Source organism: Miniopterus natalensis, chromosome 1 (genome assembly GCF_054644295.1).
Source record: "Miniopterus natalensis isolate mMinNat1 chromosome 1, mMinNat1.hap1, whole genome shotgun sequence".
NCBI classification, from domain to species: Eukaryota; Metazoa; Chordata; class Mammalia; order Chiroptera; family Miniopteridae; genus Miniopterus; species Miniopterus natalensis.
Window position 1 is genome coordinate 3,036,148 of NC_142081.1, and position 22,752 is coordinate 3,058,899.

At 54.8% G+C, this 22,752-nt stretch overlaps 1 protein-coding gene across 2 annotated transcripts in view; it reads right to left on the reverse strand.

Annotated features, from left to right (window-relative positions):
- DYNC1H1 (dynein cytoplasmic 1 heavy chain 1) overlaps nucleotides 1-22,752 on the reverse strand; it is a 61,926-nt gene that overhangs the window by 3,120 nt on the left and 36,054 nt on the right. For both annotated transcript variants that reach the window (XM_087818163.1, XM_087818169.1), the window contains 36 exons: nucleotides 22,297-22,527; nucleotides 22,006-22,146; nucleotides 21,544-21,777; nucleotides 21,250-21,456; nucleotides 21,032-21,153; nucleotides 20,608-20,773; nucleotides 19,575-19,738; nucleotides 17,271-17,400; nucleotides 13,323-13,456; nucleotides 12,743-12,857; nucleotides 12,482-12,643; nucleotides 12,180-12,394; nucleotides 11,877-12,081; nucleotides 10,751-10,924; nucleotides 10,529-10,648; nucleotides 10,221-10,341; nucleotides 8,930-9,125; nucleotides 8,414-8,531; nucleotides 8,122-8,337; nucleotides 7,332-7,544; nucleotides 7,091-7,218; nucleotides 5,253-5,406; nucleotides 4,622-4,768; nucleotides 4,385-4,535; nucleotides 4,000-4,253; nucleotides 3,780-3,914; nucleotides 3,584-3,678; nucleotides 3,250-3,424; nucleotides 3,008-3,083; nucleotides 2,219-2,379; nucleotides 2,009-2,120; nucleotides 1,839-1,899; nucleotides 1,627-1,750; nucleotides 1,412-1,525; nucleotides 434-604; nucleotides 63-280 (listed from right to left, as the gene is read on the reverse strand). In XM_087818163.1, coding sequence (XP_087674289.1) covers nucleotides 63-280; nucleotides 434-604; nucleotides 1,412-1,525; nucleotides 1,627-1,750; nucleotides 1,839-1,899; nucleotides 2,009-2,120; nucleotides 2,219-2,379; nucleotides 3,008-3,083; nucleotides 3,250-3,424; nucleotides 3,584-3,678; nucleotides 3,780-3,914; nucleotides 4,000-4,253; nucleotides 4,385-4,535; nucleotides 4,622-4,768; nucleotides 5,253-5,406; nucleotides 7,091-7,218; nucleotides 7,332-7,544; nucleotides 8,122-8,337; nucleotides 8,414-8,531; nucleotides 8,930-9,125; nucleotides 10,221-10,341; nucleotides 10,529-10,648; nucleotides 10,751-10,924; nucleotides 11,877-12,081; nucleotides 12,180-12,394; nucleotides 12,482-12,643; nucleotides 12,743-12,857; nucleotides 13,323-13,456; nucleotides 17,271-17,400; nucleotides 19,575-19,738; nucleotides 20,608-20,773; nucleotides 21,032-21,153; nucleotides 21,250-21,456; nucleotides 21,544-21,777; nucleotides 22,006-22,146; nucleotides 22,297-22,527 — 5,660 coding nt within the window. The remainder of the gene's footprint in view (nucleotides 1-62; nucleotides 281-433; nucleotides 605-1,411; nucleotides 1,526-1,626; nucleotides 1,751-1,838; nucleotides 1,900-2,008; nucleotides 2,121-2,218; nucleotides 2,380-3,007; nucleotides 3,084-3,249; nucleotides 3,425-3,583; nucleotides 3,679-3,779; nucleotides 3,915-3,999; nucleotides 4,254-4,384; nucleotides 4,536-4,621; nucleotides 4,769-5,252; nucleotides 5,407-7,090; nucleotides 7,219-7,331; nucleotides 7,545-8,121; nucleotides 8,338-8,413; nucleotides 8,532-8,929; nucleotides 9,126-10,220; nucleotides 10,342-10,528; nucleotides 10,649-10,750; nucleotides 10,925-11,876; nucleotides 12,082-12,179; nucleotides 12,395-12,481; nucleotides 12,644-12,742; nucleotides 12,858-13,322; nucleotides 13,457-17,270; nucleotides 17,401-19,574; nucleotides 19,739-20,607; nucleotides 20,774-21,031; nucleotides 21,154-21,249; nucleotides 21,457-21,543; nucleotides 21,778-22,005; nucleotides 22,147-22,296; nucleotides 22,528-22,752) is intronic.

The window sequence follows — 22,752 nt, forward strand, 5'->3', positions numbered from 1 at the left end:
TCAGGTGTGACCCGGACGCCGCCCAGCATCTCGACCGTGCGGGCGAGGGAGGCAGCCCATACCTGATGCCGTCGGGCATCTGAATGTCTTTGTGCCCGTCCACCTTGCAGGCCAGCTTGAACTCGCTGTCGAAACTCTTGGTCGTGAAGAGACGCTCCAGGAAGGTGTTCAGTAGGCGCTGGTCAAACTCGTTGTCCACTCGCCCACCGTAGATGGACTGGGCCATCAGGGTCTTCAGCGCAGACCACGGGATCTTATCTGGAGAGATGTTCTGCCGGCCCTGGGCGAGGAAGGGCTGGTTAGTGTGCTGGTTTCCTTCCTTCCTCACATCTAACGAGGCGTCCCCGCCGTCCGCTGTGTTCTAAGGCGCCACACACCTGGGAAGTGTCCAGGGGCTTCCCCTCCACCTCTAACAGGTGCAGCCCACACTTGCCTTTGCTGTGTCATCCAGCCACGTGTCCACGGTGTCACAGGCCGACCTCAGGTCAGACTCCCCAAACTCATATTTCTTGGACCACCCCAGGGGTGCGTATCGTAGGCGTTCTTGGATGATGGCGTGGAACCAGGCCAGCAGGAAGTACAGGCGAGCCCGCTCATTGGGGGACTACGGAAGGAAAGTTACCAATGACAGAATCACCGGAGAGCAGCACCCTTTCTAGCTAAGAAAACAGTGCAGACCTTGTTGGAACTGAAGCTTTGAGAAGAGCTTGCCAAGCCCTAACCTGAACCACCCTGAACTTCAGGGCTTATTACCATGAAGCAGTTAACACAAGTATTAGGCACGATTCCGTGACCAAGGGCTTTTCACTGTTGAGATAAATTATACACAGCCAGCCCTTGGTCTCACTGGGTGTTGCATCTGCAGATGGGGAGGGCTGACTACGTGCATTGATCTACCCCATTTACACAGGGGACTTGAGTACTATGGATTCTGGTATCTACAGGGGCCCTGGAACCAATCCCACAGATACCGAGAGGTGACTCTGAAGTTTTGGGGGAGTCAAAAGTCACACACAGATTTTCTTTCATATGTGGATGTTTGCATGGAGGTTGCATTGTTCAAGGGTCACTGGAGCATTTAAGAATCCCCTCTCCTGCCCACACTCTGTCTTTTTGCTGGGTGTCCAGAGGGCACTGCTGGGTTCCAGGGCAGCCTGGGCTGGGATCAGCAGATTCCCTGACACCTGGGATACGAATCTGGGTTCTGGCCAGAGCTTTACCATGGGAGTCTCACAGCCTGGCCACCAAACACCATGTATATGTAACTTCAACTTTTCACAGTAAGTTCTGCCAGCAGTTAAGAAAATACCTGTACAGTGAGCCACTCTGGTGTTTCTGCGGAACACAAAGGCCTGCATCTGAATTCAGCGACAGGCCTGTCTTTGGGGCTAAAACAGAACACGGTTCTTACCTTGCATATCCGAGACACGGGGATGCTGCTGAACGTCCTCAGCATGTTGGCCTTCACACCTGGGGGCGGCTCAAACACGAAGATGCGGCCGGCTCGGAGCAGGTTCACGGGCACCTGAGGAAGACAGGGCGCCCGTCACCACTCTGATGTGCGGGGTGCTGGCTCAGCTGTGGCAGAGCTGTCCCCCAGCATGCACACCAGCCCCCTCGGCACACCTTGGGGTTGATCTCCATGGTGAGGAAGAGCCGGAAGCAGGCGTGCGGCTGCAGGGAGTGCAGCTTCTTCTCCAGCTGCATCAGCCACCCTGGGGCCAGGTGCACGTTCTTCAGCATCACCCACCTGTGGGAAGGCGAGAGCCACAGCCACGCTCAGGCCTCCTCCCTGAGCTCCTGGGAGCCACGTTCCTGAACAAATGAGACAGGCCTACCTGCCCGACTTCACTGCTGTGTTTATCGCCTTGTCTGCCTGGTTGAAGCCTTCAGCAGAGCCTGCAGCCAGGAAGCTTACAATCAGCACGGCGGGCGCGACAGCAAGTTCTGTGGGGCTTCATCCCAGGCGACCAAGCACCCTCACCCCCACCCCCACCCTAAGCCTCACCGATGGCGATCGATGTGATCTGCGTGTTCTGCTCGGCCGCCAGGTCTTCCACGTGCCCGCTGGCATCATAACCAGGCACAGAGCACATGAGGACGGGTGTGTTTGGCTTCACCTGCAGATGGAGAAGTCGAGATTCAGCCTGGGTGTCCCAGCGGACAGTGTGGCCCCGTGCAAAGTGGGGGGAGCCCTGGCCAGAGTGGCAAGGTGCACCTCTGTGTCCACGATGTGCGTCAGGTCGAGCGGCTGCTCCATGATGGACATGAAGGACTCCCCGAGGTTCGTGGAGACAAACACGTGGGCCATGGCCAGCAGGCGGTCGGGGCGGAAAGCCTGAATCAGGAGCAGGCGGTGGATAGCTTGCCCAATGGGTGCTGAAATGAGGCCGTGTGAAGAGTTGAGGAGTTGGTGATGGCACAGACTGTGAGTTGAGCCCCCCCCCCCGTTCTTGTGATGAGCCTCTGATCAGGAAACACTTGGGATTTCAAGACTCAGCTCAAACAGCCCCTCAGAAATCATGACACTGCCTCTGGTCCTCTCTGCCCCAGGGGAACTGCCCCCATCCTGTGTCCTCAGGAAGCCCTCTGGACAAACCCATGACAACACCTTCGTGGGCACAGTAGCAATTATGGTTTTAAATGATTCCACTGTACCCACCACTGCAGACAGAAGCTCTGAATCCTCAGAGTCTATAGATGACAGTTGTCACCGGCTCCCTGGTGATCTGCGGCTGGGTGGAGGTCACTCCCTGCCCACCTCTAGGAGCCTGGCTAGCTCAGGCCCTCAGGTAACCCACTTAATAACAGCCCATTCCCCCCTCAGTGTTGGACAAGGGCCTTCCTATTGTTTCTCGTTTGGAACAGGAATTAGCAAATGTTTGCTCTCCCACTTTCCAAGCAGCTCCTAAAGCTCCCCAGTGGACACACTGCTCTTGGGAACCAGTGGCTAGTTTTGGCAGCAAAGCCCAGGATGGGAGCAACAGCAAGGCTGAGGGGGGCTCACTTGCGGGGCTCTCTTCACTCCAGAGGTAGGGCACCGTCTGCTCTGGGGAGCTGCTGTCCAGCCAGATGCCAAATTGCTGCAGAGACAATAGTGGAGAGTCACCAGGGAGCAGTGCCCATGTTTGTGGGCACAGGATGGCCCCGGGTACTGGACATTTGACACAAGTGCACAAACATGAGGCTCTGGGTTCACACAACTCCTGCCACTGGTTTCCTGGGGAAAGAAATGTTCAGAACACCCACCTGGTCGGCCTGGACCTTTGCGATCAGGTCTCTGAAAGCAGGGAGACAGCTCAGCCTCACGACGGCTTCAGCCTGTTCCACGGTCAGACCCTGGATCGTGGGCGTCGAGCCAGCCGTCAGCACAATCTCTTTCCCTCTCAGGAAGTGCTGGAACTCGGCATCGTAGGTGGGCTCCCTGCGAAGGGGTGGTGGGTTAGTAGGGTCTCAGAGTCATCCTACGTCACTAAAGAGCAGTCACGGCTTACAGAAAGAGAATTTATCCTACTGGGCAAAGCTCACAGGCCACCTGCAGAGCACCACTGCCCAGGACGGAGGTGGCCAGGGGCCGCCTTACCCGATGGTGCCCTTCAGCTTGATCCTGGCCAGCAGCATGGCAAAGGTGATGTGGTCCTGGTGCAGCATGCCCCTGGCCACCCGATTGAATGCCACCTGAGGACCAAAGCAGGAGACGCTGCTGCTCCGAGGAGCCCCCTCTGCCTTCCCCCTGCCCCTCCCGCCCCCTCCCCCGAAGACGGCGAGCGTGGCCGCACCTGGAAGAGGTCCTTGGTGATGATGCAGAGGCGCTGTGTGTGGTCGGTGATGCCCTTCAGGTTCGGGTTCTCGTACAGGACGTTGTGGTAAATGTCCAGGAAGAACTGCAGGGAGTACTGGTACAGGAAGTGTATCTGCAGGGGGACAGTGACACGGCCGTCAGCACCCACGCACAGTGCGCAGGCTGGCGCCCGGCTGCGCTCCCCGCCGCGCAGTCACCTGCTTCAGGGACTCCATGGTGAAGTAGATGCTGCTGCAGGCGGTGGACAGCGGCAGGTACTGCTGGGACACGGTCTCCACCTCCTGCATCACGATGTCGGTCTCCTCCACCTTTCGCGTCACCTCCGCTGCCTCCCGCTTGAGGTTCTCCAGTGTCGTGATGATCGTGTCGTCGTCTAGGATGCGCCCTTTCACTTCGTTCAGCGCTTGCAGCAGAGACTTCTCCAGCTGACGCAGGCGCAGCTGGAACTCCCCTAAAGGACCGACATCCGGAGTTTGAGGCAGCACTTAGCTCCTTTCTGAAGGGAAGCTCTGCAGAGCTCGGCACAGGCCTGAGACATCTGGTCCCTCAGAGGCCCAGCCCCCACCTGCACCCAGGACGTACCCTGAAGCTTAAGAAGGTCGGAGCGCTTCTCGTCCACGTCAGGTCGCTCTGCTTTAAGTACCTCGTTGAGACATTGGCTCTGTAAACTGCTGCGGGTGACGGTGAAGTTGACGAAGGTGACCCGGGAGCAGAGGTCTGGGGGGAACTCCACCTGCCGGAAGGGGAAACAGGACAGTCGGCTTTGTGCCACACCACCAATACTGTCACACTGTCGTACGTGAAGGGCTCGCTCCTTACGGTTGGATCGCGGGTGGACAGGAAGATGACGAACGAGGGGGACAGGTCAATGTCCTGGTCCCCGAGGGTAATCAGCACTCTCCCTCCCGTGCGCCGCACCTCGCGGTTTAGCACTGGATTCAGCACTGGGTCGTAGCTCTCCACGTCCTGCACGCACGGGTGAAGTTTGATGGTCAACACTGTGCTCCCCCAGGTAACAGACTTCCTGCTCCAAATAAACACACCTTCCCAGAGGCACCCAGCCCTTCAGACCGTGCTGGCCAATCCAGAGCACTAGCCATGCGTGGCTGTCGTTAATTAAACCTTCCACCCCTTAGTCCCATCAACTGGAGACATGCCCAGCGGACTACAGAGCTCCTCCCTCACTGCAGAGCGCCGGGGACCGTGAGGGTCCAGACTGAGCGGAAGGAATCTAAGGACAAACGCTGCTTTTGTTGGATTTGTTTTCTAACAGAACAATCTCAAAGTTTTTTCTTGCTCTGATGTATGAAGTCTTACAAGGTTCAAAATCTGACACTATTACATCATTTAGTTTTATTTCACATAAACTGTGTTTGAAAAATACTAAATGTTGCCCTAAGAGGAATTTGCTCTTGGAAGCAGACTCTGGAGAGCTCCAAGGCACACAGACCTGGACCAGGAGGGGGTTCCCGAACCGCAGAGCACTCTCCAGGTTCTTCCTGAAGGCGTCGTCCAGGAAGCTGGTCCGTGTGATCTTGCGGTCCTTGTACTCGTTCATGATGAACTCCGTGGCCTGTCCCGAGGGGTCGATGATCAGCGGGTACCTGAGGACAAGGCAGAGGAGCAGGTTGTGGAAGGACACAGGAAGCATGGGAACAGGTGGGGGGGTGCAGAGCCTGACCAGGCAGGTGGAGAGGCTGCCGCCGACTGACTGACGGAGACAATGGGACAGAAGAGCAGCGCTCAGCAGGGCTGTAGCTAGAACGGCTCCCAGCCGAGCACGCCTGGCTGGAATCACTGATCGTGCTGGTTACCGCCCTTTGCCAGTGAACCCCGGAACGCGGGTAGGTGTGAACGTTGGCGCCACAGCAGCACCTGTCAGCAGCGACCCTCTGAGATAGACGCTGTCACACCCACTTTCATAAACGAGGAAAGCGGCACAAAGAGGCTCAAGTGTGCTCAGGGTCACGGAGCTGACGTAAAAATACACACAAGAACACGTAATATAGACACACGTACCTCTACAGAATTCAGAAGCTACAAAGAGTGGGGAGAATCCCCCCTATGGCCCCGTTTTCGGCCTGTCCACGTGTTTAGGTGTTTACAGACACGTGTGTCCAAGGGGAGCACACCCCTTGCTCAGCACCTGGCCTCTCACTCCGCCTGCTGGAGCCGCCCTTGGCACACACCCAGGCTGTGTGGATGGAGGGGTGGCAAGGACTCTGGCCTCCCCGGTGGAGATGCACCCCATCTGTGATGGCCCTGGTACCTGGGCACTCTGCCCACACGTGTCTGGCTATCGAATAAACACCTAAAGCGTGTTTTCATCAGACGGATCCGGCTCCACGCACGCACGCACCACCCATGATCAACATTCTCACCAGCACCATCAGGTGAGATGCGCAGCCATTTGTAGGACCCGAGGGTTTGTTCATAAAAATCAAACAACATGGGAAGAGTCCTCACCACTCTGTCCCTGGGACAGTGGCACACAGCAAGGGGCCAAAGTTCCAGGACATTCAGACAAGGTTAAAAAGAAATCTGGGTGGGGTGGGCAAGTTTTTTAAGAAAAGAGAACACACCCCTGACTAGTGTGGCTTAGTTGGTTGAGTGGGTATGGAAAGGTTGACGACTCGATTCCCGGTCAGGGCACATGCCCGGGTTACAAGCTCGATCCCTAGTAGGAGGCATGCAGGCAGCAGCCAACTGATGTTTAGCTCTCTCACACGGATGTATCTCTCACATGGATGTATCTCTCACACGGATGTATCTCTCCCTCTCCCTTCCCCTCTCTAAAGATCAACTTAAAAACTCTTTAAAGAAAAAGCAGAACACCAAGGGAGCTGGGTGTGAGAGTCTCCACAGAGGAGGCCAAGTCTCGGCGCCTGGTGACGTCATGGTCGGGCCCGAGGACTCTGTGACCTGCAGGGTCCAGCCCAATTTCGCCAAGTCACGTGAGCTCCACGCCTTACTCTAGCCTTAAACCGAAAGCCAGGCAGCAATTTCCCCTGTAATTACTTCTAGCTGAATGTTTTCAGTTCTAACGTTTTAAGGGAGAGTCTGTTTTAATGTCCACTCGGCCATTCAGGTGCAGAAGGCTACAGTGGGAACAGTCACTACAGAGCATCTGGGCTGCCGAGAGGACAGCAGGGCGTGCCTGGCCCTCGGACTGGAGCGCAAACCCGCCAGCACTGCCTGCCCTCTCCCAGTGTCCGCACACCTCTTCGGAGGAGGAGTGTTTGAAAGGGGGTCCCTGCACACCACCCCCACCCTGCAACCCGCCCATACCTGTTGAAGCGTTTGAGCATGATGGCGTTTTCTGTACACAGATCATCGGCAGGTAGGGAGCTGGCCTGCCAGCGCAGCCGCTCGTCCGCGTTGGAAAGGTATTCCGTCCTGGCGATATCTGTGCGGAACTGCGGGGTGCGGGGCAGGGCAGTTAGCTCTCCCACCTTCATCCGGGCTGGGTGGGGCCACGCAGCCTCCCAGACCCGGTCAGGTGCCCACCGCGCAGCGCCAGGGACGGTACCTGGATGTTGGCCTGCTGCAAGTGATGAGACCACGTGGTGAACAGGTTCTGCCGCATCTGCTGGTCAAAGTAGCCTGCGTATGCAATGAACGCCGCTGACAGGAGACAGTCCCCAGCAATGGTCGACATCTGGTTTTTGAAGGTTTCACTTGTTTTTTCCCATCGCTCGCGTTCAGCAGACAAGCTCTTCAGGAGGGCGGTGCTCCTGTTTACCTAGAAGGACGAGCAGCAGGATTTACACAGACGCGTGAGCTGTTCCCCCACCGTGTCCAGGGCTCGGGGGGGCTGGAGACACAAACAGGCTCCAGTTCACAGCCCAAAGGAGATGGGGCCCGGGGCCCCCCCGCTGTGACCAGTAGGGGTCTGATGGGGCGTGAAGTGGGTGCAGGGAATTAGTGCTGGCCCATGCCAGCCTGGGTGTGAGCAGAGATGGGCAGGAAGAAGAAAGGTGGGAGGAACAGCTGGGAGAAGGCGGCCCTGCAGGGGAGAGGCTGGGGCAGAGATTAGAGTGCTTGAGGATTCAGAGGAGAGCGGGTGTAAGCGCTGATGGGACGTAGTAGGCAGGAGACCCAGACGAAGAGGCCCTCAGTGACCCCAATGATGAAGTCCAGGTTTGGAGGGGGAGGGGCGCACTGGCTCTGGACTGCCCAGGGACATCTACCTAAGCGCCACTCACTCCCCAGGACCCTCTTAGACATGCCAGCTAATTCGCTGAGACGAACGTGGTGTGTGCAGCTAAGAGAGTCTTTCAGGGGCGTGGCAGGAAGCTCACGGATCCCTCAGGACTCACTTTCGCCTCGACGGCCGCCAGGTCGGCCTTGATGGCCTGGGCCTCGGAGATGAGCACTGCGTATTCCTCCTTGTAGCGGGCAATGCTGGCTTCCAGGTCCCGGATCATCTGCTCCACCTCGTTGGCTTTCTGCTGGTTGTCCTTGGCGTCATCCTCCAGCTTCTGCAGCTCATTGCGCAGGGGCTCCACGCGCTTCAGCATGTCCGCGTAGTTAAGCTGAGGAGGGCGATGGGACTCTCACTCACGAGGAACTGCACAGGTCCCACGCACAGGGGCTCCTGCCGGTTCTTACCTGTGCGATCGCCCACTTCACCATCGGGCCGCAGGCCAGGGAGGCCCGGTTCACGATCTCGTAGTTGTAGCTGGGGTTGGACATGTAGTTCTTCTTCATCTTCTCCCGTATGGCGTCACTGCAACAGAGGAGCTCGGTAAGCAGGCGCCGGGCCGGGTGAGGCGGAGCATTTAGGAAATCAAAGGGAAAGGCCAGTTCCCATCTGCTGCCCCAGCGACCACAGAGGACGAACCACTTGGACTCTCGTTCTGGGGGACGGTGAACACTGCTGCCGAGGACTCGGACCCCCCCACAGGACAGGCTCCACTGCAGCACGTGGGTGGCCGGGCTCTGTGGCAGCCGGGACTCGGCTCGCAGGGGTGAAGGGATCAGAAAACCCCTGCCGGGGTCACCGGGAGACCCCTGACTCCTCTTAGTGGAAGTGCCCAGAAAGGCACCTGTGTGATGAACCGACGCCAGAGACACCAAGGAAACCTCAACACCTGGGCCGTTCCTCCTGCCGCCCACCACACTTGCCTGATCTCCTCGGCGGAGAAGTTCACGATGGTGGGGATGAAGTTCTCTCGCATGATGATGGAGCGGATTTGCTTCCAGTCCGTGGTGCTCTCCCCCAGCAGCAGGCAGATGGACTCGAGCGCCAGCTTCACGGCAGCCGGGGGATTGGCCATGGACCGCACCTCCACCAGGTGCTGCTTCTTTATGGACTTCACGGCTGAGCGTGGCCGACGCGGGGGAGGTTTGGGGGAGAGAAGACAGGAAGGCGGTGAGAAGGGAACCAAACCAAAGCCAGACGCTGTGACTCCAATTAGAACAGGGAAGCCTGCTCAGAAGAGCCGGGGAACGGACCCATTTGTCCCCAAACCTCCAGAATAGCTTCCGAGGCTGAGCTTTCAAGCAATTATGAGGATCTTAGTGTACTAAGCACAGACTGCAACACTTTATGAAAAGCAGGATGTTACCTTTAAAACTGCCTCATGAAGGCCTCCAGATAAATTCCTAAAATGTTTTTAAATTTAAAAACAATGCAGCTATAGGTTAAGCATTGTAAATGCATTTCATACAATTTTAACAGATGCTTCCAGCCGGCCAATTTAGAAGTTGTCTGACTGGCTGGGTGAGACGTGGAGCTCACAGCCCTAAGAGAACGGTCAGTGCCTCCCACAGGCTGCCAGGCAGTTTTCCAGCCTGAACTTGATTTAAGACACTTTTTCTAAGTCCAACTATAAATAAAATGTAGTGTGGATGATGCCTGTTCATTCACCTTGTGGTGTGATGTGGAAACGAGTTTACTGTCAGTGGGCAGGCGGGTACACAGGGTTAGGCGTCTCCTGATTAGTGGGTGGACTGCCAATGAAAGTGGTGGCAGGTCCAGCCCCATAGCAGCCGTGTTCACAGGACGCGAACCAAGGCGGGAGGACTAGGAAGTACTGCCGTCCACTTAACCAGTAGCTGAAGCCCACGACCAGAGCACTCTCAGAAATGAAGAGAGCAATGCTGCACACCTCAGAGTATTGCTTGGTGAATTTCAAGTCAGGATTACAAATAGTGTATTTAAGTGATCACCAGATTTAAAAAAAAAATTTTATCAAGGAACTTAGAAATTCTGTCAGTTTCCTCATGAGAAAGGCTCTGCTATGGTGGAAGCAGCCTAACTCTACAGGAACTTTCACTTAAGGGCCCAAAGACAATCTCTGCACCCTTCCTGGGGGGCAGGGCTCTGACCCTGCCACGTCCTGCCAGCCCTGGAACTGCAGGCACGTGGAGCGGACACCCTTCGTGAGAGCAGAGCCCCGACCGCGCGCCCTACCATTCTGGGCCTCGATGACGGCAGGCTCCACCTTGTCCAGGTCTTCTTTCACACTCATCTGCTTGTCTGCGATGACTTCCTGCTGCTTGTGCAGCTGCTCCTGGATTTCCTGGCTCATGACCTAGAAGGGAGGGTTGGCACAGCACTGGGTTAAATGGGGACCCTGCTGGTGGCTCCTAGAACCGCACTCCCCACCCCAAATAACCCACTAAACGCTGAGAGCCACCGCAGCCCGCAGTCCCACTCTCTTCAGAGGCTGACGACGCTAGCCCCGCTCCCCAGGCCACAGGCCCTAAATGAAAACACACCTTTTTCTTCTCGGCCTCCTGCTGGTCCTTCACCATCTTCTTCAGCTTGTCGTTAGCTGCTGCGTTCTTTACCTCCAGCTCCTGGCTCTTTATCCTCAGGTCACGACGCAGCTCTTCTACCTAAAGACCAAGAGCTGTGTCAGGGAAGGAGAACTGGGGGCCAGCACCTCGAAGGGCCCCCCGGCAGCCCATCCATAGTAAACGCGCTCCGCCGGCGAGCACCTGGTCGACGGTCTCCTTGATCTTCCGGAGCCCGACATTCAGGTGCATCTGCTGCTCCTCCAGCTCACTCCGCTTCTCGTGGAACAGGTTGGCATAGTGGTTGATGAAGTCCAGGTAGTGGCGCGGCGTGATGGCCATGGTCCTGCCGCCCCGCTTAGCGAGCCGAGCGTTAGCCTTTTAGAAAACAAAGTTAAACTTTTCTCTCTCCAGGATGTTCTCTGCGATTTAACCTCAAAAAACCCTATTGCTCCACCTGCTGGACCCCAGTGTGATACAGTGGCGTAGACCCAGCCCTCAGGAGCCACGACACTCGAGCTGGGGCCTTCATTCGGTCTCCCACGAGATCTTGAAAGTCCCTTAAACCTAAACTTTCTTCTCAAACTCCTCTAAGACGAGGAAGGTGATGACAACCTCAGGTGTGCTTTCCAGGGAAAGGTTAACTAAACCTAGCGATCGCTACTCTGTAGTGTTAATTACGCCTCCTCTACTGCCCACTGCTCACCTTCCAGACACCAGAACAAGAGACCAGCCTGCAGGCGAGGCCGCACAGGCTCTCACTCCTGCTCTAGTTCCCTCTGCCACAGGGGGACGTGTGCAGCAGGGCGGTGGAAGATGAGGCCAGCGGGAGCCATGCAGGTGGCCTGCAGGTATGTGGGGGGCAGGGCAGGGGCCACCAGGATACCACAAGCTCGGAGTACTTTTCACTTTTACAGGCTTTTCAAGTGGAAGTGGACGGGAAGTGGAGAGAGGTCAGCAGCCACGGCTGGTAGGTAGATCCTGCCTGTGTCCGTGTACGAAGTGGGGGGGGGCAGAGCACCCCCACCTGTCTACACACAGACTGTGGGGCTTCTGTGCTACAAGGCGGAGCCAGAGAGCCACCCGTCTGCCCGCAAAGCCTGAAACTTTTCCTGTCTGGCCCTTTACGAAACGGTGTGCGGATTTCTGGCCGAGGAGAGCACGGGGGAGTGAGCAGAGGAGAGAGCACTGTAGAGGTCGAACTGGGGCAGTGATGGGCAGGGACATGAAGGATGTCGACAGAGGTAAGCAAACAGGAGGGCAAGCTGTCTCTGTTGCAGATGATGCACAGGGTCAACTGAGAGGTCCCCCAGGGCCCGCCTGTCCCCACCTGGTGAAGAGTCTGATGGACGAACACGCAGCTGTTCACAATGGCCTCCCGGTGCGAGGGCGGCTGCGGGAGCTTGTCGTACACGACCGGCATGTAGTCAGGCACGATGTAGTTTGGCTTCTCCAGGTCCATCTTACTGGTGAATTCTTTGCCAACCTGATAGAGCGCTTCCGTGGACCAGTCCCCAAACCAGTTCAACACACACCTACGAAGACGCCCGAGTCTCAGTACGGATGCCCGGGCAGGGTGTGCCCCTGGGAGGGAGCCTACGTGCCGACCCAGAGCTGGGCGCAGGCTGCGTACCTGTTGAAAAGTGCGGGGGACGTGGCCGCACGGTCCTTGAGCCCCTCTGAGGATGGGTTCATGGTGAAGACGACATGCAGGTTGCGGATGACCTGGCTGGTGAACCACTTGTACAGCTCCTCGTGCGAGTCCAGCATCAGGCCCTCCTTCTGGGCGCCCTCCTTGCACTGGGTCATCAAGGTGGCATACTCGTCTCCTTCGAACAGACCAGGGACCTAGGAAAGGAAACCGCACCGTGCCTGACTGGTCCTCGTAGTGTGACCACGGCATGTGCCACACAATGCAACAGGCCACTAGGTTACCTCTCCGTTGGCCAGAAGCGTGTTCATTCGCTCCAGGAATCCAGAGTCTAACACATTGGACTCATCCATTATAAATGCTATCTTTTCATTTTTACAGCCAGAACGTCTCAACACTGTCCGAAGGTCTTCATCGAAGTCTTCCCCTGTGTACTTTCTGTGGACCTGCAGAAGCAGTTGGGAGGTTAGGTCCACTCTTATTCCAGGAGCCACATGCAGGAATCAAGAACTCACTGCTGGGGAGAGGAGGCTGCAGAGACCCACCTTGATCTGGTACACACTCAAACCGTTCATCCAGGCCACGAACCGGGACAGGGTGGTTTTTCCCGCCCCACTGACACCAATCAGAAGCAGGTGGCCTTGGGGCTGGCGGAATATTCTGAAACGGTGCCAGAGAACAAATGTTAAGGCTCTTACGTGACATTCCCCTTTGACTCTCCCGTCCTGGGCTTTCCCAGGATTCAGTCTACATTTGTAATGTGTTCTAGCTTGAACTTGTAAACACTGTTATTTGCCAGGTACTGGGGGATGCAAAGATCAGTAAGACATGGTCCTGCCCAGCAGATACTCATGACAGGAGGGAGACAGGTCTAGGGGGAGGTGGAAGGGTGTCAGCACACAGGTGTGCAGAGTGAGGAGGAACAGACGGAGTCTGCTTAGCAGGCCAGCGTGGGACAGAAAAGCTGGACTTAGAAGAGGTGGGGAGCCACCTGGCAGGGAGGGCTGAGGTGGGGGTGGAGGGAGGTCAGTCAGGAGAAGAGCATAGGGCCCAGCACCCCTCTTGCCTCCTAGTAAATCAGGAGCAGCTCAGGCGACTGGGGAGCTGAGACAACAGAAAACCCACCGGTCGATCCTGAGCACGTGGTCCAGCACTTCATTGAACAGGACGAGGGGAACGTCAAGCTCTTCCTCATAGAAGACCTTGAGCCTCGCTTTGACATAATCTCTCAACTCTTCTTGGTCTACTGGGATGTAGTCCTGTAGGAAAAGGTAAGACCCAAATTACCAAGAAGTTGTCTTAGTTACTGTACCACAATCAGTTATATCCCACATCCTAAGAAACCGTTAAAAATGTAGCAAAAGATGTCATTTATGACATAGCATCAAAAATACTTGGTAAGTAGGACTAGGTCTAAAAACGTGGAGAATCTGTGTAGAGAAAGCGGACTCTCCTGGAAGACACATGAAAACCTGCGTAAATGCGGACATGACCTTGGTCCTGCAGAAAAAGCACCGACTGTACATGTGTCACCTCCATCACACTGACACCGAGAATCAATGGGACCCAGTCAAAACCACAGTGGTGGATGGTGGTTTTGCTATAACCTGACAAGCCAATTCTAAATGTCATTTGGAGAGGAGAGGCCCAAGAGGTCAGGACCCCCACACAGAAGAGCCAGGTGTGAGGACCTAGCCCTTCAGACATGTCAGTGTCATAGGGACAATGTGGTTTGAGCTCAGGAAGTGACAGGCCCATCAGTGGATGGGACAGAGCTGACAGACCCATGCACACAGGGAATCTAGTTTCACGGTGACACTGCAGAGAGTCACGCAACAAACAGCACTGGGATAATGGGTGTCCACAGGGAAATTGAAAATGCTCCCTCAACACTTCCATCAGATTCGAGTCAGAGACTTCAAATCACAGATGCAGCACTTCTTACAGCAACAAATAATATTTTTCCAAAAAGTGACGCAGAAATGGGAAGAAGCGCTTCACAAATATGACAGTGTTTAACGACTAGACGTCGGATGGCAGACTTGTTCAAGAATAATTTCTGCAGCAGCGTAAAAACTGCTATCAAAGAGCGATTGCCCACTCTCAGTGGTGGTACAAGGCCGGTTTTGTGTCGACAGGAACCGGGCTGAACGTGTAATGACGTAGGGAGGAGACGGCCGCTGCGGCCGAGCTGTCGCTAAGTTACGCTGTGCGCGCCTACACCGCCGCTGTGACTTGGGGGACAGTGAGTATACCATTTGCCTTACTGCTTCCTGAAGGGTGGGTGTTTCAGTGCGTGCGCGGCTCACCTCGGACCCCCAGGGTCGGGGGCCCGGCGCAGCCCCCTGATGCCGTTCCCTCTCACAGATTGGGGCCCCGAAATTCAGCCTGTCCTCTGTTTACAAACTCCAGCTAGAGCAGCTATGCGATTTCCTGCCTTTAGACTCCTGGTTTTTCATTTCTCCCTCCCCCCTTCCTTCAGTAACCGCAACTCTCCTGACTGAGAGCGCGAAAGGCCAGCGCAGACAGTGGCAGACGCCGGTGACTTCGCGCTGGCACTGGGGCGGTGGGGGGATCAGCTGTCACCTGCTTGAGGGTTTCGTCTCCTGGTCATGTGAGCGCAGCAGAGGGAGACTCGACCCTCACCCGGGAGCGGGAGTCCATTAGAGGGGAGATGGTGCCACTCGGTTCCCTCAGAGGCTCCAGCAGGGTGGCCTCCACGCCGGCGTCCCAGGAACCTGGCGTGGAGGTCACACGGACACGTCTCCCAACCCAGAGGAAGTGGAGGGGGCTAGTCAGCCGGGGACACAGCCCAGAATCAGTGAGGACACTTAGGAGGCTTTTCTCTCTTTTCTTTTTAGCTTGAAGATTTTCTTTTACTATTCAGTGTTATTATTATTATTTTTTAATGGATCTACACTGTTAACTGCTCAAGACTCCACTGTGATTCACTCATTTACTTAATCAAACACTTTTCAGGGATGTCTGTAAAATTCAGTGTTTCACGTGGTGAAAAGTAGGGTTGATCTAAGGAGGGACCACAAATACTTCCTACTATTCCAGATGCTGAGAGCGAGAAGTAACTTTGTTTTTTAAATACCAATAAACCCCCAGGATATTTCACATTAAAAATCATCTTAAATATAGTCTTATAATTATAAGGGAAATACAAATGGCTGAGAAATACCAAAAAGATTCCAAAGCAGCTGCATTTAAAAAGCACAAAGGGATTCTGGCTGGAAATGCCAGAATCTCAATGTTTCTCGCAGTTGCTGAGCTGAACAGTGTGATCCTTGCGTTTACAGATGTAAATCGTGTCACTGAAAGGTTAACGAATCTACTGTTTTTGTGAAGTGAGACCTTAAGCTGGCTCAGAAGCCCCTGGGCGTTGGAATGGTGACCAGGGAGTGAGAGATCAAGGGTCAGTGAAATGGTGGCCGTCACAGCGACTGAAGAAGAGGGTGACCTGAAACAGTTACTCGACAGCACAATTTCTCTTGAAAGTAATCTCTTATGGGTTGGGTTTTTAAGATCAGAGCATCTTAATTTTGATGAAAACCTTGCACCTTAGGTAACACAGAGCCGGATTTAACATCACGCGGTGTTGTCTGCTGCGGACATGTGGGACTGTAACCAAATACAATGTTCTCGAAAAAGTAACTTCCTCTGAATAATTGCAAAGTACAGTTTGATAAGCAAAACCTTTATGTGTGTAAATGTTAATTTTATGGCAGGAGTTGGGAGATTATAATGACAGCATTTAAGTCAGGTCTGTATTAGACACAAGCTTTTCAAATGACTTGAAAATTAGTTTTCTTTGCCTCTATTTTGATGGTGGTTTGATTTGAATTTTTTTTTTTTAAGTAAGATCACTAAACTTGTGCTATGGTAGCCTGGAAATGACCTGAGGTGTCCGGCCTGATTGTGCTCGGGCCGCAGGGACATTGGTTAAATTGTACAAACTAAAGATAAGGCGCGGGAAGTGCAGGCCCACACTGCCAACAGAACTTTCATTCATGGAGACAGCAGTGCTATGCCGCCGGGCCATGGAGGCTAAGTTAATTCTCTGGATAGGACACCTGAATTCTTAGTGCTCATTCCCATCCGAGATCTTCCCTCCTCTAGTGTTCTTGGTCCTGTTGAAACATTTCAGTACACAGAGATACTGGGATGTGAATGTCCAAGAGAAAAGCCATCATAACGTGTATGCTGGTCATCAAGGTCAGTGTGGTACAGTTTTTAAAAAAAAATAAACTATTATGCCCTTGAAAAAAAACAAAGAAAATGTGCCCATAGCTCATTCCACACACAAAGCTGCTGATGAATTGTAGATTTAAATGGTCCTCCTTTAAGAACGTTTGTTTTTCCAAAGATACTAAAGAGCAAAAAGACCAGCCACTGGGAGGAGCTACTGCCTGTAAATGAACAGGATCAGCACCTCGAGTCCAGGAGTAAAGGTTCTAGTGCACTGAACAGACCTGCCTGCAGTTCTCGCTCCTGTCAGGCCCTCTGCCTGGCCTGCGCGCCCCTGAAGGCCCAAAGCGAGGGCAGCTCTACGGAGCCCTCTGCCAGCTGAGCCACCTCCCCATCTCACCCCTTTACACTGTGAACCCGCCTCGGCCGCATCAGCTGCCCGAATGACATGCACGGCAAGACAACTTACTGAAACATTCCGACCTCTGTTGCAGAGAAAAGGGCAGCTCACAGCTATGCTGGAAACATCACCTTTGTTTGGTACTTTAGTGTACGAAGTATTTTCCACAAATTACTCACAACCACCCCATTTTTAGTGAGGGAAGTAAGCAAAGGGGAAGCAGAGGCTCTCTCTGCAAACACTGGCTGTCTGCTGGCTGGAGCAGCCACCACAGGGGAGGAAGAAACAGCCGGCCGCCGTCACAGCCACACTCCCAGGACTATCTACCCCAAACCCCTAAGTCATCAGCGGCCATCGTCACGCACATAACCAGCTTCACAGGCCACACCCCCCGAGACAGACATTTCTGGTAGAAGCTCGTTCTACCCTACGGGACGGCAGCGAAAGGGCACCTCTGAATGAAGGGCCCGGTCACTCACCTTCGAGAGCCAGTTGCTGTAGAGGATGGGCCGGCTCATGGCCCTCTCCTTGTCTATGTTGGGGAAGTGCTTCAGAGCCACCATGTCGATGTTCTCGTCGGTCCAGCGCCGCTCCTCGTCCTCGACGAGCCTAGAGGGGGGAGAGCAGCGCGTGAGCCCAGAGCCGTGGGGGGAAACACCAGGTTGTGCGTGTGCTGTGGGCGACTCCAAGGGCTGGGATCAGTCTTTACCAGAAACTTTCAATTTCTACAAACGGAAAAACCTGAGAATCTGAATGAGACGGCTTACGCCATCCAGAATTTTAACATTAAATATAAAGCCCCTCAGGACTATGGCACCACAATGAAGACAGTTCCCTTAAAAAGGTTTAATCATGTGGGTTTTAAAAATGAAAATGGGCCTGGCCAGGCGTGGCTCAGCGGTTGAGCATCGACCTGGGATCCAGGCGATCGGTTCGGTTCCTGGTCAGGGCACATGCCCGGGTTGCGGGCTTGATCAATGACTCTCACCTCATTGATGTTTCTATCTCTCTCCCTCTCCTTTCCTCTCTCTGAAATCAATAAAGATATATGTATAATAAAATAAAAATGAAAATGGGGTTCCAGTTCCTGCGCTTATTATAAACACTCTGAGCATCAGGCACTGAGAGGACAGGGGTAAGGAACTGCGGTGTGTGCAGCTCGGGCACAAGGCTTGTGAATAAAATGCAGAGCACGCAGGTGAGGCTGTGCCCGTCCCTGCAGGTGTGGGACGCTGTGTGCATACGGCACACTGAGCAGGCATGTCATGGAGTTATTGCCATCAATCAGAACTGAGATGCACAGTTGCTATGGCTACATTCGAATCTAAACAAAACCACCTCTGGTATTTTGTGAAAGCTGTGAAAATTGTACTATAACTGAAAATTCTGGTTTAAAACTAAAAACGGGAGAGTGAAGGCAGCTCACATAACAATAAAAAGACTGTATTTTTAAAGTGGTAGGACCCCAACCACAGGCCACCAGGGCTCACATGCTCCCTCCTGGGCCCTGCCTCAGGCACTCGCCCCTGGCTCTGGGTAAGGCAGCCCCATGGACCCAGGAACGCCACGCAGCGTGGCCTGGAAACCATGGGTCTATGACAAAGCAGCACCGAGACCCCGGCAGCAAGATGAAAACAGCCACCTGGGGCAACATAGCTGGTCCCCAGGGGTAACTGCCAAACACTTCCTTCTCAGTCTGTCTTAGTCTGGAGGCAGCCATGGGCCAGGCTTTCCCCAGGGGAGTAACTATTAACTAGCTACCAGCAACTCCCTGCATCTGCTATGACCAGTGGTCAGCGAAGCTGGCCTGGTGCTGCTTAGATGGGCCACTTGAGAGACCTCGGACGTCCCCAGGAGTGAGGGCCCTGCCCTGCCCTTGTGCACTCTGCAGTCTGTCCTGCTTGTCCTGAGACCTGGCTCTTGAGCACATTTCCCCCAGTGACTTCCAACAGGAAACGGGTGCTGTATAAACAGCAAGTCAGTAAAACAGCAGGTCTGTTTACTAGGCGTTTAGTTAAAGCAACACAAACTTAACCTCTTCACACTAACCTAAAATGAGCCTTCAATTCTGTGAAGGACTGCAATGCTGAGATACATAACATTAGGACTCAAGAAAAAAATTGACAGGGTAGGAGCACAAAAATTAAGAATTTATTATGAAACAAAGGTTGCCCAGAACTATATAAAGAATGCAAGAAACAGTCTGGACTTTATAAGGTCAATACCTTTCAGGTGCCTTAAAAGAGAAAGACTCAGCTTTTATTATGACACTTGATCTGACTCAGACCCCAACCTTCTGCCATGGATCCTGATCTCCACAGTCATCAGTAATTCCTTCCCCGAAGTAACCAGGGAAACTCAGAACTTACAAGACAAGAGCTGACATAAGCGGCCACAGAAACAGAAAGCCAGTGTCCTCAGGACACAGCTGTGAAATCCTTGATGAGAACAGACTGGGACAAGGGAGGCGCAGTGGCTCCGTAGCATTAGAGGCGCTTCACCTCGCCAGGAAGCTCTCTGCTCTGACAGGTTATCACAGGTTACTCCTGCCTTGTGTGGTGTCCGCTCGACAGACAGAGGCTAAGGTGCCCTCCCCAAGGTCACACAGGTAGCTAGTGGTGGGCAGTCACAGTGTGCTGAACCCCATTCTGTCGGGGTGGTCGCGATCAATTCCCAGATGCAAGGCTGCCTTTGCCACCTCCATTCCCTTCCACCCCAGCACAGCCTGACCCCAACTAGGACGCAAAGGGGGGGCATGGTGCTACCTGGACCCTTGGCCTTACCTGTCTTGGAAGAGGCGGAGGGCTTCGTGGGCCCAAATCCTGATGAGTCCCTCCACAGGCAGGGTCTCTAGGGGCCTCAGGGCCTCAAAGATGCCGCGCACCCACCTCGTCATTTCACGGGGTGAATAGATGTAGTGGGGTTGCGTGTCCTGTGTGAATCTCTCCTGCAGGGATTGGAAAGATGGAAGTTACATGTAAACATCTTAAGACATGAAAGTGGGTAAAAAGTCAAAAGCTGTATTAACATTTTTACATTAATAGAGTCTAGACCCTGGAATACTTAAGGATGGATTAAATAATGTTACAGCAACTGGGCAACTGTCCAGAACAAAGATCCAAGTCCCTCATTTTACATTAAAAAGAAAAATAAAACTACAAAAAAATTATTCTGAAAACATTTAAAAAACGTAATTCCTAAAGTTGAGCGAAAGCCTTTCTAAGCAAGACTTCCATTAAAAACAGAAGTGAGCCCAGCCGGTGTGGCTCAGCAGTTAAGCATCGACCTAGGATCCAGGAGATTGCCATTCGATTCCCGGTCGGGGCACATGCCCGGGTTGTGGGCTCGATCCCCAGCAGGGGGCGTGCAGGAGGCAGCCGATCAGTGACTCTCATCATTGATGTTTCTCTCTCCCTCTCCCTTCCTCTGACATCAATAAAATACATTTCAAAAAACAACAACAACAAAAAATTAAAAGCAGAAACAAAGGAAAACTTTTACAATGATGACACTAAAAGTTCTGTAGGAAAAAACTACAATTATACAAAATCAAAAGCAAGTTAAAAGCTAGGGAACATGTTTGCAACATGCTTGGTAGCCCCCCAAAGCCCTCGGGCCTGGCCGGTGGGGCACATGTCCACATGTGCACAAGGACGGCAGGAAGCAGCACAGGAGCGTTTGCAGTCGGTACCTGCCTAGGGGACCAGCTGAATGGCAGATTCTGGAGAAAGGCTCTTGGCTAAACAAGGGCTTGGGATAAAGCTCCATCTTCCAGCAGAGCCCTTCCATGACCAGAGGGGCGGAGAGGCCGCATACCTGGGACATGGTGTAGAACTCCACCATGGCGGCAGTGAGTGGCTCCGCGTACGTGCGCAGCGAGGGGATGAGCCGCAGCATGGCTCGGTTGAAGGTGCCGTAGATCTGCGTCAGGGAGGCAGGCCCCGGGTAGTCCACATACACCACTGGCACGTGCCGCAAGAACCTGCGCAGACAGTGGGCTCAGCCTCTGCTGGGAGGAGCAGTGTGCCCAGTGTGGCACCTGTCCTGGGCTGGACCCAGGCTGCTCCCTGACCCACCTACATGAGTTTCACAACAGTCCCCTGAGGTTACGCCACACAGCCCAGGCCTAAGTCTGACATATAATAGCAGATGCAAAGCACTTGAACCCAGATGTCTGTCATGCTGCGTTTAAAGCTGCCCTGGAACTGTGTGAGGCCAGCGAAGTCGGCAGAGCTGTTACCTGTGAGAGAGCGGCTTTCTCCCAGGATCTGTGGGCGGATTACAAGCCCCGACAAACTGGATTCTTTCCAGCTTCACCCAGGTTTGATCTGAGGTTCGGTAAAAGCCTCCATGTTCCACCATCTGAAGGAAGCAGGAGGGTGACGTCAGGAGCGAATGTGAACAAGAGCCGTGGGGGGTGGGATCAGGGCTCCCACAGGGGCTCGCGGGCAGACAAACCTGTCTGATGAAGGAGATGACCCTCTGTGTCCCGTATTTGTCCATGTCTGGCAGGTTGATCTCATCACAGAACAGCACCAGCCACTTGCCAAGCTGCACAGGAGCGAGGACCACCCCGTTGGGCGTGCGCCTGTACTCGCAGTAGTGGTCAAATGTCTTCAGCAGCAGCTCCGGTGTCGTGGCACTAGAGAAGTTCAGACCCACAACCTGCGGAACGGGGGACACGACTCAGTACTGCGGGGCTGGCTCAGCCACACAGCCTGCTGCCTGCCTCGCCACCTCCTGCCCCATTACCTCCATGTCGGGCAGGGCCCGGAGGGCGCTGAAGAGTGTCATGGTCTTGCCGGACCCGGGGGGGCCACACAGGACCAGCGGCTTGTGCTCGGCCAGCCAGGTGTACAGCAGGGCCTCGTGGCGGACCGTGTCCAGGGTCGGCACCACGACGTCAGGGGCCGCCACCTTGTGGGTCTCCACTTCAATCTGCGGCACCTTGGCCTGCCACGGCGACCACTCCCCACTGATGGACACCTGCACACACGGGGCGTGGTCACCCGCGGGGCCCACACGCCTCCTCGCTTACGAACACGCCCACTGTCACGGTCGCAGCTTTCCCACTAATCTGAGTCCGCGTACGGCTCAGACTACACGGAGAAGCTGCCCCGTGAGGTGGAGGTGGGATCCGGCCCACAGCGCGGAGGCTCCAGAAGGATGCAAACCAACACGGCGAGGGTCCGGGGGCTGCCTCCGCCCACTCACCTCGTAATCGATGATGGGGACACTGGGCGCGGCGGGCAGGGGCACGGTTGTGATCCTCCTGATGTACTCGCCCAGCTCCGCTCTCATCTTCAGCCGGCTGTCCCCAGACAGCGACCAGAGAATGGCGTAGACCAGGTACCGCTGCGGGACAGAGGAGGAAGCAGCGGGCTTTCTACCGGGTTCCAGAACAAGCCGGGTGCCCACGGCAGCACGGCCCTTTGGCATTCCCGGGCACGGGAGGCTCAGCGCGCACGCCGCTGGCCTGCTGGGGGCCCCCGCGGCGGTCCTGACCTGGATGTAGCGCTCCAGCTGCTCGATCTGCATGGGGAAGTCGGGGTGGTTGGCGTTGTACTGCGCCACGTTGCGGCAGGCCTGGTGCAGCATGGAGAAGAGCGAGCCCAGGCAGCGGAGCCGCGTCAGGTCCATGATGTGCTCCAGCTTGAAGGCGTGCTCCAGGGCCTTGGTGACCAGGCCGTTGGACGTGAAGTACGGCTGCATGATGGTGGCCGCGTCCCTTTGGATCTGCCGGGGAGGAGATGCTGCTGAGCTCCTCTCAAGAGCCTGGGCGTCTTAGCGCCGCTAACCTAGCCCGGGAAGGGTCATGTGACCTCCAGAACACGTGTTGGATTAAAAAGTGAAGGATGAAGGTCAGAGGGCCAATCTTCGTCCCTCCACCCCGGCAGTTCTCGAAAACTGCGCTTCCTGGGAACCCTGGTCCCACCGACGTGGAAGGGCAGACGTCCGTCA